The sequence below is a fragment of the Dasypus novemcinctus genome, chromosome 29 (assembly GCF_030445035.2).
Source record: "Dasypus novemcinctus isolate mDasNov1 chromosome 29, mDasNov1.1.hap2, whole genome shotgun sequence".
Lineage (NCBI taxonomy): Eukaryota > Metazoa > Chordata > Mammalia > Cingulata > Dasypodidae > Dasypus > Dasypus novemcinctus.
In genome coordinates, this window is record NC_080701.1 from 7306690 (window position 1) to 7326945 (window position 20256).

The 20256-nt window shown below is 36.2% G+C and overlaps 1 protein-coding gene across 5 annotated transcripts in view; it reads right to left on the bottom strand.

Moving 5' to 3' along the window:
- Positions 1-20256, bottom strand: part of TUSC3 (tumor suppressor candidate 3) — a 245212-nt gene that overhangs the window by 36130 nt on the left and 188826 nt on the right. For 3 of the 5 annotated variants that reach the window (XR_011647748.1, XM_071212625.1, XM_058289934.1), the window contains exons 8-9: positions 15712-15786; positions 11560-11650 (exon numbers count right to left, since the gene is read on the bottom strand). Coding sequence is in view for 4 of the 5 variants with exons in the window: in XM_071212625.1 (XP_071068726.1) it covers positions 11560-11650; positions 15712-15786 (166 nt within the window). In the remaining variant the exon portion in view is untranslated. Of the gene's footprint in view, positions 1-114; positions 180-11559; positions 11651-15711; positions 15787-20256 lie in introns of all 5 variants that reach the window. The other 2 variants (XM_058289933.1, XM_058289935.1) reach the window with 2 other exon arrangements.

The following is a 20256-nucleotide window of genomic DNA, read 5'->3' on the forward strand; positions in this document are numbered from 1 at the left end:
ACTTAATACTTTGCTATAACTTCATACACATTTATTATACTTATGAGATAAATATTATGGTCCTTATTTGAAAGAAGAGGAAAACTGAGGCTCAGAAAAGATTAAAAGACTTGCCTGATATTTTAGAGTAATTAAGTGCCATGGTCCAAATCACATCTTCTCACTCAAAGTCCAGATCACTTTCCAATACACCACAATGAAATACAACAATATGGAAAAAATAATCCTTAAGATTCATTTGTCTTTGAACAATGTTATAACAAGATTTAGCACTGCATTCTTTATATAGATCAGATCTGGGATAGACAGTGGTGCCTTTATAACATTCCAGCTCTTCTTTGACTCATTTCCAAATGACCTTATGTCATTCTTCACAGCTGGCTATCAGTCCAAAAAAGGCAATCCCTGTGACATTCTTATCAATGATAGGTACCGTGGACTGATCACCACAATCTTTCTATATTACTCTTCTATTTCTACAGACCAAGACTGTGTTTTATATTTTCCCTACAGATGAAAGATGCACACCTAAGATGTACAAATGAATGTAATACTGCTATACTCTGTGCATCCTGGGATATCTTTGCCTTGCTGTGCCTGTTCTCTATTACACATCTCTCAAAATTTGAGTTCCTTTCATTTCTAGCTTCTATTCTGTACTTTCTCTTACTGATGTCATTCCATTTTTCTGTTCACCATTTCTCAAAATACCCAAGAACATCGTACATTTTAAGTATCTTTTTAAGATACTGGAAGATACTTTTCTGGAAGATACCATTGTATGCTTTAATAATATATACTTTTATCTTCTATACTTTACTCGATGCCAGAAAGTTCAAAATCAATTTGGGGTTGTAATGGTTATTTTTAGGTGTCAGGTTTCTGGGATAATTCCCTTCCACACATCCCCTCAGGACGGCTAGGTTAAGCAATTCCAGGGTGTGTCATTCCATGACCTGCACCTTTTGGAGCTGTGCAATGTGGCAGCACAGTACTCATCTTTTCACCTCACTGCGTTTCTATTTTAGTTGTTCCTGTTGCACTTATTCGAAGTAGATGAAGAAATAAGTAAGTATATTCAATTAACAAGTAAATAATGAGCACCTACTATGTGCGTAACAATGTGGAGATATAGAAAGGTATTTGCCAAGAAACCTTCCCGTTCCTTTCCAATCTCATAGAAGGAAAAAAGATTTAAATACATGAAACAATTATATACGACCACAATGAAAAATGTAATAAAGTGCTAGTCAAAATGCAAGTACTAAAATGCTAATACTGAGGAAGGGAGGTAGGTGAAATAATAAATATTTCTTGAGAACCTACTATATTTCAGGAACTAAAGCTTGATTATCATTTATCCCCAAAAAATTCTGTAGAAGATATTATCCTAAGTTTGCCCATGAAAAATAGGCTTAAAAGAGTTAAATATCTTGGCAAAAGATATAGAAAGACAAGACAAATTTAACAACTGCACCTGTCTCCCACTCCACAAAAACACTATTTTTGAGTTGAGCGAAATCAGACTTAAGAGATGTAGTTAACAGCAAATCTTGAAGTTGGTTGAGAGGATCTAAGATATAAACCCAGATTTGTATGATTCTAGAGCCATATCTCTTAACTAATATAAAAAAAGTAAACCACAGTTCAGGTCTGCTGATTGTAAATAGTTATTTTCCAATTATACAACACCACCTTTCTAAGACAGCTGCGGTTTTATGGGTGGTCAGGAAGCAAAGTGATAACTTCTTAGAGAATGTTTCATGTTCACTTCCTACTAATCACAGATGTGTCATAAATGCTTTTATAGAAATCCTCTGAAGAAAGTTTTTGTGAGTCAAAGTGTGTCAGTGGAAAATATTGGGAAGGTAATTATCCTTAAGAGAAGACAGGAGTGAATTCATTTTTTATATTAAATAAATATAAATAGATAAAAAGTTTTTTATTTAATACATAAAATAAATTCACTCCTGCCAATGGAATAAAACTTTCCTCTGAACTAGTGCTCAGTGGTAATTAGATCAAATTCAAATAATCTTTATTTCACTTATAGTTTCAAGGGACTCAGGAGCCCAATTAAGTTCTCTGAAAGATTCAGGGAAAATCTATCCTTCATTGAATGACTCATGTAAATATGGAACAAAAGTTGATTACATAGAAATTTGAGTTTAATATATGTGTAGAAGAATTATAATGATGGTAATAATAAACATCACACATTAATACTCTGTGCCATTTACTATGTCCCAGGCAATGTGCTAAGTGATTTTCATGCATTCTCTCATGCAATCCTTCACAACAGTTGAATGAGGTATGTACAATCTTCCCATTTAAAAATGAGAAAACTGAAATTTAGAAAAGTTAAGTAACTTGCTCAAGATTACAAGCTAGTATCAAGCACACTGGGGATTCAAATTTGGGAAGTTTGCTTATTTAAAAATTAAAAGACAATTTGGGAGTAGTAATGGTATGATACAGGTTGATGATATAAAATAAATCCTAAAGACTAAAACTTAAGGAATATTTAAGGAAATGGGATAAACATTTTAAAATGGACTTTCATCCCTGTCAGAAGATCAAAAAAGAAAAAACAAATTCTGATGTTAGCATCAAGTACCTAGAAAATGAAGTAGGGCATGAATGACCTATGTATCAGTCTTGCTAGATTTAAGATTAAAATAAAAATGAAAATCAATTTAAAAAATTGAAAAGGATCACTATATATAGAAGAAATTAAACGTTGTAGATTAAACAGGATTAAAAATTATGAGGAAAAAATGAGGAAATGCGTTTAAGAATAAGTCTGGACATAGTTCTCTATACCAGTGGCATTTTTTTAGTACAAAGGTCGTAATTCATAGAAGACTTGGACTGCAAAAGGCAGAGGCACCACACGAAGTACTTTGGTGGCGGAATTAAGACCATGGCTAAAGTGACTTTTAAATGGGGAGATGTGTGTTCAAATGTACAGTGTTATCCAAAGCACAAAGCATAAACTCTAGTTATCTAGAGTAGGCAGAAGTGGAAGGTTTTCCTGAGAATTCTTTTGAAGAAGAATGAGTATCTGTTTTTCATAGTTCACCTTCTCTTTAATATGTACATATATCCAGATTGGGAAAGTCAAGGATATGGTCTTATGTCCTTCCTTTGTGCAAGAGTAATTGAGTGTGTGTCCTGAGATGCTGGATTTGGTTCATCTCTTGGTCTGCATGGTTTATAGTTCAATAACGTCGAGCTTTCCTCTCTTTGAAGACAGGCACGTACAAATGTCTTTTCAGACTACTTGGTCAATACCTTCTGGAATATATTTTGGTGGTTTTTCTTCATTTGACATGAAGAAGTTGTTGTTGTTTTAAATCAAGTGATGTAATGCTGTTGCTAGAGACAAATGCTTCTGGGACTGTACTCTGTTCCTTAAGAATATGCTATTATGCTTGTAACTGACCAAGCTTCTCTCACAGGATAGTTTGAAAGGGCAGAATTGGAAGGAAAATAAAAGAGGAAACCCATCTACTACTATGTAAACGATAATGGCTTTCATTCAGTAAAGGATATAAATTTATATTTTTATTTTAATTAACAATCTAAACGAGTAAGTGATCCTTAGTCCTATATATCTCCTTTTGTCTCATTTCATGCATTTATACTTGTGAAAGTTAACATAAGGGAAAATTAGGAGAAACACACAACTTCCTCCTGATCTACTCAAGCTCACAAAGGAGTTCAAGAGAGCAGAGTTGGAAGGTAATACCTTGGTGCTGTGCATCTAATTCTCAACATTTTTCTTAGATACCATCATACAACTGACCTCACATTTTTCCAACTTTGATTCTGGGACAATTTTCTACTTATGGGAATGTAAGAATTAGAGGACCTAAAAAATTAGTAGAGGAAGAACCAAGCTAGGAACCAGAAGTTCCACCTCTATCCTTATGTAGATGAACTCTATTAAGCTCATCTATAAAAATGGGTTTGAACTGATAAGATGCTCTGTATGGTTGTTTCCAGTGCTAAAAATCCAGGGCACTGATGCTCTGATGAAAAAAGTTCTTCTGGAAAAACAATCGTAAGTTTTACAAATATCTAGATTTTGAATTGGTGAATTATCTTAAAATTCATCCAAAACAGGAGGTGTATTCTCTTTTTATCTGATCAGGGCATTTTAGGCTAGAAGCACGTTAGTACGAGTCCATATTAAAGGCTGCTAAACCATAGGAATACACTCATAATCTCCCCAAGATACCATGCATGTTTCTTCCTTTCATTGTATCCACTCATCTTATGATTTTCTGTCCATGAAATATACTTAACTGCTCTTCTCTATTTTATCTAAACACTACCTTAAACTCAAAGCTAATCCCAGCCTTCTGGAGTCTTCAAACCCAGTGGCCTTTCCCAGATATACACTATTTCCATACAACAGATTTGCCATTTAGTTTTTGATAATTTTATTATATTGTTATCTGCTGCTTCACAGACATATTTTTCTTCACCAACCAGAGTAAAAGTATTTCATAGCAAGTAAGCCTCACAAGATGTATATAAAGCACTCACTGAGTGACTCAAGGACATAAAAATTTTGAAGCTGGATGGTAATTATGAAGTCATATTAACTTAAGACTGGTTGATGAAAATGGTGATATCAGAATTACCATTTTTAAGATCCACTCTTGGAGATTCTAATTCAGGTATATAGGACCCAAGAAATTTTATGTTTCAAAAATTTCCTTGGAGATTCAGATGACCAACCAGGTAAGAAATCAGATGTAGGCCACCTTATTACTTCATTAAATATGGATATTGGGCCCAGGAAGTTAAGTGGCTTGCCGCAGCACATAGCTGGTTAAGGTCAGGGAGAGAGAGGATGAGAACCTAGTCATCCAATGAAAATGAAGCAGCTCTGAAGTCTCTCCCTCCATCTAACTATGGATGCTGATGCTGAACCAAGTCCTGACAGCATTCCTAGTTTATCATGAAAGAACTATGCAAGGACATCCACATTTGGATAACATAGCTCTTCCTCCCAACTACAATGACTTTTCCCACAGCTACTCTGGTTCAAGACTGAGACAAATGTTAAAATGGTCTGGCTGAGGATCAGGAGTGTCAAACCAAACTTCATAAATTTAAAAAAAAAAAAGTTTAGACAATTTGATATTATTTATGAACCCCAAAAAGAGAAGGGTATGTTTTTAAAATAATCTATTCCTCTGGGATGTGATACTCTTTGATTGTATAAGATTCAGTTGAGATGTCTTTGATTAAATTATGTTAAGATTAGGGCTCTGATTCCACCATGTCAGTAGAGCATGACTCAGGGTTGAGTCCCTGCTCCCCAGGTGGGCTATATAAATGGTCACTCACAGAAGACGACACAGGAAGAGAGCACTCCATAGATGCCAGAGGAGAGACGGCTCAAACAGCTAAAGCTCCTGGGAGAGATGAGCCATTCGCCTGATAGTTTGAGATGAGCAGCTGGTAAGGCCTGGAAAGAAATAAGCCTATGCCAGACTGATAGAGGAAGCCCTTGAGAGGAGCCCTCTGCCAGCCTACAGCTGAGATAGGAAGAAGATGGGCCCAAGGAGCCTTAAGAGTAAGAAGGAAGGAGAGACCAGGGGAGATCGTCTGCTATCTTGCTTCAACATGTGGCAACTGAGTTTGGTGAGAAAGCAACCTAGAGTTGGGATTCTTTAGGGCCATGAACCTGTAAGCTTCTACCCCAAATAAATACCCTTCATAAAAGCCAACAGATTTCTGGTACTTGGGTCGGCACCCCTCTGGCTAACAGAATACTGTATTGCCAAATTTCAGTTACTCATATTCAACTTTAAAGCTGCTAGGTGTTAAGACACAGTATAAAATTCCCTTAGACAGAAAATGTCCTTACCTGTTTAGCAAAGCTATAACCAAGGCACCTCCCTTTATCTACCTCTCACTCTTCCAAATCTTGTAGCCAAACTTTTATTATAATTACTTTGTGCCACGTAAACTGTTAAGCTCCTAAAGGTTTAAGAGATGAAACCCAAAGGAACTCAATCTAGCAAAGGCAATAGAGAACCTGCTTAGAGTCTTAACCTACAATAGGATAAGTAACACCTTCCCTTCAGGGCACTGAGGCAGGGTGGGGAGTTAGGGAAGGTTTTCCAGAGGAGGTCACTGGAGCTGGTTCTAAAAGGTGTTTGCTTTGATAGGAAAGACAGTCCAGACAGAAGAAGATTTGGATTATTCAGGGAACAATGGAGTACACAGGTGAACTTTTATTTGCCCAGTTTCAGTTGCTCAATCATTTAATCATTAAGGAATTAAATGAGAGTAGTAAAAAGCCTAAGCTGGTATTAACAAAAAGCCTTTACTAAATTCCAAGATTTTCCTGACTAGCCCCAGTAACAACAGAATTCTACCTGAATTCCACAGTAGAATATCTGACTAAACACCTCATAATTGTTTTGGAAGGCGAGTTCTATATTTTAAGTCAGTATGACTACGCTCATCTACACACAATGAAAGGAATATTAGAGATTCCTATGATGAGACTGCCAGTCAAGAAAATTCCACTGAAGGATATTATTACTGAAAGTAGGATTCATCAGAGAATTGGTCAACAGAACACTTACAGCGTATAAACAGTGGAGTGGTATTAGCTACTGCACATTTAAAAACAAAAGTGTAAGATTCTATATTTACAAGTAGTAAGAACTGAAAGTAAAACCTTCTGACAATCTGGAGTGTGCTATATCTATAGCTACATTTAGTACTGTAACGATAACCTCCATGCCAGGTCTGTGGTAACAATTCTAACTATTAAGTTTTAAATGTTCTCATCTTCTCTTATATTAAAGCTCAGCCATATCCATAGTTTTGTTACTTTGTTCATCAATCTAATAAAATATTACTCTTACAACTTCAAGAAAACTGTGGGCAATATGTGTATGTGCACAATATTAATATGCATGCAAATGTGAGAAAGACAAATTCAGGAGATGGAAAAGGTGACTGTCTTAATTTCATTAGACTCCAGGCCATGCTCTGATACCTACCTAAGTAATACTCTTCTGTAAATTTACAGATAGCATCACTCTCATGGGAAAAAAAACTCTTTATATGCATATTTCCCATTTATAAATCAAATCTTTAGTTCCAAATTAAGACACACGTAACGTTCATTCATTAAATACTTATTGCCTACTATGTACTATGCTGTTTCAGAATCTCGATAAAAGAGTATAAAATACTTGCTCCCTACTCACAATGAGTTTATATCCATGGGGGAAACAAACTTTAAACAACTAATCATACAATTATTTGTTTACACTCTATACTGCCAAAATTCTTATTTGCTTCTCGGAAAGCTTTTGTTTTATTCAAAGGAAGAAATTTCAGTAACTTATAACTCCAAGCTCATTTTTTAAAAGTTGAACCAAATGAGTTTACTGCTAAGCAAAATAGTATTTTTTTTTTACATCAGGTAAAAATAGTGCAAAATGAAGAGCAAAAGGAAAATAACATTATTTTCTGATTTTTTTAAATAAGAAAACTTTAAGAAAATAAGTAGAAGAGTCAAGTCTTCACTAGCACTCACGATCTTGAAGTATAAAAACCACTTTTCCTGTCATCTCTGGAATACATTACCAGGACAAAATTCCTGACTTTATTCCAATTAGGAAGATTCGTCTCTTGGCAGCCAGATTTAAGGACGATAATAGGAGCTGTTTATGAAGGACCACAAAGTTCCATATACACGGAAGACCGATTTTTGTCACTCCTTCTCAAGACCCTCTGATGACCCCTCTCTTACCCAGATGAAAGCTAGTCTCCCCAGGTTCCATGGGACTCCATTCCCCTCACTCTGACCTCAGGCGCCCTTTCTCCTCCTCCCTGCCCGGCAGGCGTCGTATTTCTGATAGCTCCCCCTGACCCCCAGTGCCCCAACACTTGCCGTTCTGGTTCCCAGGACGTCCTTCCCCCAGACGCCCAAAGGGCTCACTCCTGTCAGTGACTTTATGGCTTTACAAAAATGCCAGGGCTTCTGAAGATGCTGACTAGATTTCAAGCACCTGCCTCTCTTTTTGCCTATCATGACTTAAACATACTATATACTTATTTTCTGACTCCTCCCTTGAACGTAAGCTCTGTGAGGACAGAGATTTTGGTCTGTTTGGTTAATGTTCATATCCTTAGAACCTAAAAGAGCAGCTGGCACATAGTAATTGCTGAACCAACATTTATTGAGTAAATTTTGCTGCATAGTATACCAAAATTATATTTGCTTTTTTGCAGTTTTCATTTTAACTGTATAGAAGCCAGATGATAAACTGCACAAATCACTTCAATTTCAATGAAGTTTTGTACTAACATATTGTCTTCACATAGACAAGAAATCATTAAATTCTAAAGTTCATTTAAAATACTCAATTTTTTTTAACCACACATGATGGAGTTATATATATTTGGAAAGTGACAGAATTTCAAGAACTATCTCTAAGGAGCACCAAAGATCTATCTTGCACACCCCTTTTAACAACAGATGAGGTACATTAACTACTACCTTCTGCACTTACTTATTGCTTTTGTCTTTTATAGGTCTCTGTCACTCTATGTGACTTCTCTTGAAGGCACATAAGAAACAGATGACTAGTTTACATTCAGTAGGCTCTCTGAAGAGCACCAGAAAATTAGACATTTGGCATATACTGATAACACTGATGAACCAGAAAAATAGTTGCGCAGAGTCTAGAGGGTAGACCATGCGATATGAGGTACACATTGGTATGAAAGTTGGCTAACTTGGATGTCCATACTGCATAGTGACAAACTGAACCACCTGAGAGAAGGGGCTGACAAAAATACACTGAGAGTGACACTGGTAGCAAGGGTGGCAGCCAAACATACAAAAAAGGCACCAATTAGCGAAAGGGGAGGAGAATAAAAAAGAAATTATTCAGTAATGACAGAATTAGAGTCAGGTCATAAGCAGGTTAGTTACCTATCGAGTATGGGTTGAGACAATGGAATCATGTTTCTGAATGACTTATTTCTGAACTTCCAAAAATCTGTATCTGGGCATGTGGAAGCTAGAATTATATTTCTCATCTTCCCTTCTCAGTATAACTTTACAATAAACCTCCCATTACCCAAAATACCCTCACTGCTCCTCGGCCCTTTGAATCCCAAACAGCTTAACACAGCAGACAAACTCTATTGAGCTTGAATCAATCTGGTAAACCCACACAAGCAGTAGTCGAAGTGCTACTGCAGCAGCAAGAAGCTCAATGCCTGCTCCCATTTCTCTGCATGGCCATGCTGCAATCTTTAGCACCCCTGATTTTCCAAGCCTCTTTGCAGGACTCTGTTCTGGTTCTGTATCTTGGCAGCTTCTTCTCAGAGGCTGTCATCTAAACTCTATGGAATTTTATACTCACAATCCACTCTCAGGTTTAATTTCTATCCCCAACTTTGGTGCCTAATGAGATTTCAACTAATTTTCAGCCCGAGGAGGACAGCTGATGGCAAAGCCATACTTGTTCAGCTGGGAGGGCTGGTTAGAAAATAAGGGTTTTCAAATGCCATGTTCATACAGAAATAAACTAAGTACGAATGTACTCTGATTCAGAACACTTACTATATATAGTGTGGCACTTAGGATATGTATTTTTAAAAGTTTCCCAGGTGATATATATGTCCACTTCTGGTAAAGAAACAGGCTATTGCACAAAGTGAGTGAAACTGCTCCTTACAAAAAAGTTCACACTTGAAAACTTTTCATATCATAACAAAAATAGTGTTGTCAGAATGTAATATTACTATAAGAAACTAATAAAAACCTCATTTTTCTCTCCTTTTCCTAGTCTTTTTTTTGCTGTAACCTAGATAGGGAATGATATTCTGGTATGCCTCAGCACGCTGTTGTACAAGGAAATCTGAAATTTACCTCTTACCTTCCCCTACATCCTGAATGTCAACTAAACAGGGTCTCACATCATCTCTCACTACAGTTTACCTATTTATAAAAATAAAAATACAACCTTTCCTTTGACATATAAGTGTTATGAAGTATTTTTGGTGTCCTTGATTTCAAAGTCTTTTAAACTAGAGTAGTTCTATTTCTTCAATAGAATGAAGTTTTTCAATCCTAGGATAAGGGGAGAAAAAGCAAATAACTTAATCTTTCTTGTGTATTATTTAATCTTGGGTCTGAATAGTTTGATTATTTCACATTTTCAAAACCAAGTTTGGCGGCTATCTAACTTCAAGAAGAAGCCTGAACAAACTGGAGATGTGATAGCTTTTCTTAATAATCTTGTTGCCCTCAGGACTGATATTTTTAAAAATTCATTTAAGCTGAAGGCAGGATTTCAGGCAGATGATCATGGAGCTCAGATCGGATATCCACATTTCTTCCATTGCCTTAATAAATTTATTTTTAGTGGGTGTGGGAAGAAAACAAATGGCCAGTGTGTCTCTGTTTCATATTATAGGAGAAAACAGAGAGGTGGGGTTGAAGAGTCTTCTTCTTCCATTATGGCCCCATAATCAGATCTCCTTGTTAGGTGATTAATTTTGTCCTCCCAATATATATATGGAAAGGAGAGAGTGCAAGCCATATATATACAAAGTCATTAAATGTGTAAAAAGTCTGAAAATGACTGCATTGTTCACATATGGCAGGGTATAAGGAGCTTTTTATTTCCTGTCAACATATCGTTGGTTCTTCTCTCTCAGCAGACTCTGAGAAAGGAAATATGGGGCCGTACTTCTTCACTACAAAGAAGATGGGTGAAGGTGCTGGATGGACTCCCTAGAGAAAGACCACTTGATTTATTCCTTCAAGAAGTGAGGGTACGGCTAGCTCAGAGCGTGCACTTGACCCTGAGTATGACAGCAGTGCTGTGTTTCGTGGAGGCCTGGTGTGGTGGTGGTAATGTGGTCTCAGAAGGCATGTTCAACGTCTTCTCTCCTCCTCAGTCGTGGTTATGTGTGAATGGAAATCTTACCAGATATGCATTAATGATGACTTCTAGTGACCAGAGGTTATTTTATCATTATTTTTTCCTTTCAAGTTGGCTTTTCTTCTTTATTCAAAAAAGCTAAAATTTTGCAAAATTCAAAAGATGATGTGAAGTTTATTACTCAACAATTGATTTTATGGGGAAAATATATTGCAAGTGAAGTAAAAATCATATGAAATTGTCATTTATATAGAGAAAGCAAATTCAAGTGATGGATAGACAAACCCAGAGAAGAAAAAAATTCCATAAATTCCATAAGGCTTCAAACTGGTTTTATGTCTCTCTATATAGACTATAATAATATATATGCATATGTAGCTCTAAAATGAAACTGTTCTGCTTTGGAACAACAACCAGACCTTCTAGCTTTTATGCATGCTCCACTATGCTGAACACATGGCAGGTGCTCAAAAACTTGCTCAAATGAATTAAAAGTCACTTGGAAAATGAATTAGCACTACTCTAAGTTAATTCAAATAACTTACTAACCACTAATATTTTGTTTATTCGATCGGTTAAAATGACATTGTTCACATGAGCATAAAGAGATTACCTGTAAGGATAGCCGTGGTACTTGGAACGAAATATCGAAAGCAGGAAACTGAAGAAAAAGACCACCAGGCCTAACCCCACTAGGCAAATTACTGGAAAGAGAAAGAAAACACCCTTAGTGTCTAGAAACAAGAAAAGGACAGCCCAAAGTTGATATTTTTAGGTACATTCAGTTACTTCTAACTTATTTACATTTACTAGTTCGTGGCACATTCAGGCACAACAAACCAGACAATCTACAATCCCATGCATTCACTACTTTCCACCTTCTTCTCAAGGAAAATGAACTATGTGGGGCTTAAAACAACAAAATTGATTGATCTAATTCCTCTTGTGGTCTTCTTCTCTTTTATTCCTACAAGTACTAAAATGCCCCAAAAGGATTAACCCAAACCAAACAAAATGTGGTAAAACATAAAGATCATTGGCCCTGCATTACAAAGCAGTGGCAAGTATTAGAGACATTTGCATTATCAGAATGCTAAATATAACTTTATTCTTTTTAGATGCCATGCAAACTTTATAAAAATGTAATTACTAACTAGACTATTGCCTCAATGGAAGTGTGCTACTAGAATTAGTTTATCCTAGAGTAGAGAAGGCTGTGAATAAGAACTTGGAGAGTGAGATACCATCTCACTGAGAGGCGAAAGAGGGCTATCCTTCTAGGTACCAGGTAAAGTTTCAAAGTGTGGTGGTTGCTGTCTGCTTGCTTGTTTTACAAAGGAACAGAGGGCAGACATTACAGTAGAGTGTGCTGTGGTCAAGGTTTTCAACATTACTTTATCCCAGGCAAGTAGACAATAAGGAAATTACTTTTTTTCTTTCTATTATGGTTAGGAAGATTTTACTTCAAAAAGTAGAGGAATAATAAGAGAGACTTTGGATTTTTAAAGAAAGTTCATTGCCATTATTAGCAAAATAAGTCTAAACATGCTTATAAAATTAAATTCTTGGAAAAAATCGAAGCCAACTAAATGGAGGTATGTTCAGAAAAAAAGAAAACATAAACATTTGTTCTATGAATAAGCAGAAATTAGTTATCTTGTCATAAGAAATATTTAAACATCTCTTAGAATAAAACATTTTTGCATAATACTTGTATACTTTCATTAGTTTCAGGGAACTCTAAAAAACAATGAAAAAAGTCTGAAGTAACAGACTATAAAAGGAAGGAGAAGACGAGATTAAAAACACAAAGGCAGAAGAAAAGGAAACCAAACAGTCATATATGCTTCTATAATAATGAAATATGATTTTTAAAATCTTCTAGCATATAAATGAAACCAGGTTGAGTTACAATCCTGCAAAGCAGGCAGTGGATAAGCCATAGATGGCACTGCCAAAATATGGTTCAGAAGTCAGTCAGCAGCTTTCATTTAAACTCTCTAGGAATACCATTCATTCAGGTTTGAATACAAATTGTCAACAGCCCTAAGCTTTTAACAGCATCCAATTGCAGCCTCTGTGATATTTCTTTTCAGACAATACTCATGCAGTTGAACTTCAAATGAACATTGGCAAAAAATAAGGCCAAAAATGAGGCTGCTGAGTATCACAAAATGAAAACCACTTTATAAAAAATACTGTAGAATATCTAGTATGGCACACAGTAGGTACAAAATGTAAAATAATAATAATGATGCTCACAACAATCATTTAAGCAAACTAAACGTAGACTTAATTAAACAATGCCTTATTTTATATTTTCCCAAATTTGGTATTTAAGCAAACACATTTTCCTTTCTTTTAATATCTCGGTTTTTAACTTTAAACACTCTTCACTCCCTTTGCCATTCTCTTCAGCCTCACTCGGTTTGGCTCCTGGGAAATGAGCCCAATATATGTGATCAGGTATAAAAGAATAAATTTACTTCATTCTGTGTGGTGGAACAAAAAATAATGGTACTCAAGTTCTTGTATATGGAGAAGGCAGAGGGATCGAGTGAGTAGTGAGGGGTTCATAATTACTAAATGAACCACAGTAGCCGATATGAGAAAACTTATCCGTAAGAAGAAAAAGCCATGACCGCACGAAAGCTTTCTGATCGCAGCAATACCCATCATAGTAGTTGTATCAAAATAAAAATCATAGAATAAAAAAGGAAAAATTAAAAACTATTTTTCTCAGTGCTCAGTTATACACATATATGTATTTAGGGCGATGGTGATAAGAGTTACAAATAGAAATATCTACCAAGTCAGAAGTTGGAAGTAATGATTTTATATATTCATTCTCATAGACATTGTGAGATTTAAAAAATTAGTACATATTCCTTACTAGTACTATTGTTCACCTTAGTATGATAGGGCATATGATTAATATATAATCGTGTAGGAGTTTGTCCTCATAAATATGACTTATCAATCCCGAGAACATCGCAATGTTTATTCAAAGATATATCATAAAATGATATTCAAAAATGCTTAACTAAACAAAGTAATGCATTCATTTCTTCTGTAGTTTCTTTACAGTGGTATACAAAGAGCATTATGGGAAAATAGGGCAAACTAAACTGGAAATTACATCCAAAATATTTCAATACTTGGACACCTTAATATTTAGAAATCATTATGACCCATTTAAACACATGCGACCCTGGCTAAAAATCATGTAAAGAAAATCATTCTAGATTTTTAAATACCTTAATTACTAGGTTTTTTATTTTATTTTTTGTCTTTATTTTTTTAATATTACTTAAAAAAATGAGGTCCCCATATATCCCCCACCCCCTTCACCCCACTCCTCCCCCCATAGCAACAATCTCTTCCATCATCATGAGACATTCATTGCATTTGGTGAATACATCTCTGAGCACCACTGCACCTCATGGTCAGTGGTCCACATCATAGCTCACACTCTCCCACGTTCCATCCAGTGGGCCATGGGAGGACATACAATGTCCAGTAACGGTCCCTGCAGCATCACCCAGGACAACTCCAAGTCCCAAAAACGCCTCCACATCTCATCTCTTCCTCCCACTCCCCACACCCAGCAGCCACCATGGCCACTTTCTCCACACCAATGCCACATTTTCTTCTATTACTAATCACAATAGTTCATGAATAGAATATCAATAAGTCCACTCTAATCCATACTCTATTTCTCCATCCTGTGGACCTTGGAATGGTTGTGTCCACTCCACATCTATATCAAGAGGGAGCTTAGATTCCACATGGATGCTGGATGCAGTTCTCCTGCTTTCAGTTGTAGGCACTCTTGGCTCCATGGTGTGGTGGTTGACCTTCTTCAACTCCATGTTAGCTGAGTACTAGTTTTTTTTTTTTTTTTAGACACTTAGCTCCCTGAACATAAGTTCTGGGTTTTTTAAAGTATAATAAGAAAACCTGTAAACTACAGGTTTGTGGAAAACAGGCATAAAATCATATAGTGTCTTGGTACTGATTATAAAAAAGGTCTGTGGCAGGAAACACGGACTCAGGCCGTCTACCCACTGATAACATTTGCTCCTCAGCAGAAGAGTTTTCCCTTGTGTTTTTCCCTTTTCCCTGACAAAATATGTTACTTTAGAAAAATACATGTTTTATTCTACAACTCCCTGAGAAGTTTAGTCCAAAGGATAAAACCTCGTTAACTTGCTTAGACAGCGTAATACTAGAAACACGTGACAGAGTTGTAAGTTTTGGAGTACCCATGGAAAAGGCAAAACTCCAGGAAACATCAAGAACTGCCTTCTTTTTAAATCTTTTTAATGTTTTTTAGTACTTCAGTGTAAAAAACCTATGTGAAAGAGTCTCTGTCTGAATCAGGCTTTGACTGTGCACCTGCTCCTCCTGCCCTGGGGATCATTACCATGTGCCAATAAAACCTCTGTCTTCCGGTGGCTCGGATGTTACCCCAGAGGCTGCAGCTTCAGGGAAGGGGTCCAAGCACCAAGAAAAAGGGGAACGGCAGTTCTCTTTACATGCAAGTCCAGGAAAAATCACTCAATCTCATTTGGAAGAAATAAATTTTCAAGAATACGCACACATACATCCAAGAAATGGAAAACAAACCAAAAAACCGTAACCTTCCGAAAAATAGAACATTTCTTCAGTGCATGTTTACAAAGGGTTTTCATGTATTTCTCATTTGATTTAAATGATTCCTAAGACTATACCTAATTACAAAAATACGAACACAGTGACTTACTTCGTCTTTTTCCAACATCTCCTTTGGAAGTTGCAGCTTCATTTAGAAGAACCATTCCCATGGTGATAGCAGCATCTACAGTCGTTGTCAAGGAAACAGTAGGAATAGATGCAAATAAAATTTATTAATTTTTCTGGATCTGAACACAATGTGTTCTATTCCAGAATGGTTAAGTCACAAATGCACATACAGGTAAATACAATTTATTATTTTTATATTACATAAAATAACCATGCTTTGTGTATGTAAATATGCTCTAATTTTTAAAACTTATTCTGTAACTTCAATTAGTGAGATTTTGAGAGTCTAATTTCAAATGCTCTTAAAATTCCAAGACTTTCATAGCACATATAAATTATACAGACTTTCAAAAGCAATTACTGAAATTCATATTTTAAAGATATACACTTGGTATATAGACACAGTGACATATTTCTTTGGTAATCACAGAAAATTAGAATGTATTCAATAGGATTCTTTTTTCATTTTACATTATGTATAACTGTGTGTGCATAGCTTTCTTATACCTTTCTTTTTCTTTCCTCCTAAATGTGTTGTTTCATAGGTAATTTTGTTTAAAGAAATACAGATCAGGCATTGTGTCACTTGGAAATTTTTTACTATCAGTTATAAGCCTTACTAAGGCAAACAAGCACATAATAAGACAATCTAATGAATTTAGCAGGTTCTTGATTATTCAGTTAAAAGTCTGAAACTGTAAGAATGAGAACATAATTACTTTCTGTACTTAACATCTACATGCTTAAAGATTTAAGAAAATTTTTAAGAAAGCTTAAGATTATGGGAGCTTTATAAGGGCATTTTTTGACATGAACTACATTTAGATTTTATAACCCATTAGTTATGGAAATAAATTTATTATTTATTCTGCACAAATGACTAACAGATTAAAAATAAAAAGCTAAAAACTACTTTGGCCCATCGAGTCCTCAGTGTGCTCAGCTGTGATATCCTTGAATTAACTCGCACTGCTACATGTTACAGCCAGCCCAACATGCCTAGCGTGCGGGGTGTCTCTAAGTGCCTTCTATTCCTAATGGGATGTGCAAAGGACATTCCCCTGGTTATGTCTATAAAATAACTGGAAGAGGCCAGAGGGAATCCTTCAGAGGAAATATTCCCTACTGCATCTCTTTTCCCATAATCCATATTTCCAGTTTGACACTGGCTTCTGTATTGAAGGGTGTTCAAACTGCTCTATTTACTCATAGCCTAATGTAAACAAGAGAGGAAGCCTCGGCCAGCTATGCAATCTGCCCACCCCTCACTGTCCACTACCAACTTTTTCGGGATCCATGATAAACAGTTTGAAAACCACGGAAATTTAGATAATTACTATATTACTTGGTTTTAGTCACACAGCCGTGGCCTAAAGGAGCACAAGCGTTTTGTGGAACCAGTGGAATAGTCTGTGGGTTATAAGTATTCAATATTCTTAATTTAGAGTATTTTGGCAACCTACTTGTATGAATTTCTCAGAGTCAGTATTTGTAGGATGGTGCCAATAATAAAATGATGGAAAAAATAAAAACTTATCACATTATCAATATACAGGGAATTTCTACTGCTCAATCCCCAAATTAGTTCTCTGGAGCAGACTGATGGGGCTCCTTAATAAGGAGTTGAATTAGGTTCCTGCTTTATCATAATATGTCTCTGGCATCACCCTTTCATAGCCATGTATAAATTTTAATATATACATTTAAATATACATATTTGATTTACTGAAAATTCATAAAGTTCCAGATTATTTTAACTATGACAAATACAGTTTACAAATATTCAAAATATAAATGACTTAAAATGATTAAGTTGGGTAATTAAACACAAAACCAATTTTTTTTATGATTTCACCTGCTAAGAATATTCCTCAATTTCATTAATAAAATCCTAGGAAAAATGGCATTTTTCTTTGTAGGGAAAATAAAAATTACAAACGTTAAATGCATTAAAATTTTAATGAGTCATATATTAAAATATTCTCAGGGGCAAATTTTATATACACACAAATGTACATAGAGATGATCTCAGGCAAAAGAATATTTGGACATTAACTATGGCCACCCAAGGATAACATCTATATGAATGCACCTTATGATTCTGCCTCTGTGGATTACTAAAATGTTGAAACCTGTGTGAGTAAAATGCTTCTCAAATTGTTTCTAAATTTCACAGTTTTAAACAATGACAGAAAACTATGTATAAGATTTCCACATTGTTTATTGCTTAATCTCACTGGTGGGCATGTAAGTTGTTTCCAAATGTTTGCTATTACATATATTCCTGCAAAGAATATCTTTTTACAGGTAGTGGTTAGAAATCTCAAAAGATCTTTAATTTTCATTGTATGTACAAGTAGATATAAAGGGATATATTCAGGATCTCTATTCCCATGAAGCTACTTGTAAAGAAATAAGCCAAAGTACAAAATAAAAAGTCTAACAGACATATAAAAATGTTTATCATATAATAATTCATGAGAGTTAAAAATGAAAACCTGTATGTCCAACTAGAGGAAGTCTAATGACATATGATAGACGTATGTGATCTAAGTAGCCATACGCTTTAGCCTCCTGGCTGCTCACACCAGTACCACACCCCGGTGGGCAGAGCATCAGGAACTCGCTGGCTCACGCCGTCAGAGGCCAGGAGCCGTGCTTCCTCAGGGCGGGATCCTCAGGCTGCCTGGCAATCTCTGGGGCTCCTTGTTTCCTCCCATCACATGGCAGTGCCCATGCGGCATCTTCTTTCCCTGTGGGGCTATGTGGCTTCTACCTTCGGCTGCTCCCTGCGGCTACTCTCCCCGTGTACAACTTCCTTGGCTTATTAGCACCTCAGCCATTTTGGACTAAGACCCTCTCTCATCCAGTGTGGGTACACTTCAAAATAACCTCTTCTGAGGTCCTACTCACAAATGGGGTCTCACCCACAGGGCAGGGGCTGGGCCTGCACAGGGCTTTTGTGGGGGACATGACGCAATCCCCAACTGCATATAAAGTGAAGCTGACAAAAGGTTCTTAACTTACCCAAAAGCAAAAAAAAAAAAAAAAAAAAAAAAAAAAAATTGTTATAATGCCAAATGAAAACAAAAATATTTAGAATGTATGTGCTCATCTCTTTAAAATGAATGCACAGAAATTATTACAAGGAAAAAAAGGTAAAAAGTTAATAGCAACTGTTGTTGAGGTAACAGGATGAGTTTTTGTTTTATTGATCATACCCTACAAAGCAGGAGCTGGCAAACTTTTCCCATGAAGATCAATACAGTAACTATTTTTGGCTATGTGAGTATACTGTCACTGTTGTAGTATGAAAGCAGTCAGACAATATTTAAGTGTCGTTTCAATAAAGCTTTATTTACAAAAAACAAGGTGGGGAAACAGATGCTCAAGCAATCTGAGCCCCCATCTACCATATAGGAGGCCCAGGGTTCAATGCCCAGGGCCTCCTGGTGAGGGCGAGCTGGCCCACACGGTGAGCTGGCCCACGTGGAGTGCCGTTCCACACAGGAAAGCCGCCCCGTGCAGGAGTGCTGGCTGACGTGGAGAGCTGGCACAGCAAGAGACACAGAGGAGAGAGAATAAGACGATGTAGCAGAGCAGGGGAGCTGAGGTGGCGCAAGAGAGTAACTGCCTCTCTCCCACTCCGGAAGGTCCCAGGATCAGTTCCCGGAGCCACCTAATGAGAATAAAAGCAGACACAGAACAACACACAACGAATGGACACAGAGAGAAGACAACAGGGGGAACGAGGCCTGGGGGGTGGGGGTGGAGAAATAAATCTTAAAAAAAAAGAGGAGGGCTAGATTTCGACCCCTGCCAACCATAGTTTGCTAATGCCTGCTTCAGAGATCTAAGATGGTGCCCCCAAAATACTATATATTGCTCTATCTGGCAGGAATTTATTTTTACTTCAAAATAAGGGAGTGATTGCATTTCATAAACCATTATGTATATCACCTCAGAGTACGAATTTTGAAGCATAGGTTATCAGACACCCATTATTTAGAACTATACTGGCCTTTATGCATAATGTTTGGCAATTCCTGCTTTGTAGGATGTGGTCAATAAAAAAAATAAAAAGCCCCTCCAATTACCTCAAAAACAGTTGCCATTAACTTTTTATCTTTTTCCTTGTAGTAATTTCTCTGCATTTATTTTTAAAGATATGAGAGTATACACTTCACATTAAATATATATTATTTTCATTTGGCATTATAACAAAATTATGTTGCCTTGTTATTAAGGAATCAGTAGGATTTGTAAACAAGCATCTTTTCCTCAGAAGGCATTCTGCAAAAGTAATTTTTTTTTTCTAGGCTTTAACAAGAAATGAACTGTGAATCTACATTAAACATAATGGCTGTAATTAAGATATATGAATTAAATTAAGATGGCTTTAAATGTGCTACCCTTGTCTCTCTTTTATTTTAAAGTTAACCTTTAAACTTAAGGTTCTTAAAGAGTTGAGAATGACTTAGCCTAAATAAATAGTAAAATAACACTCTGAAAAGAGCCTGCATGG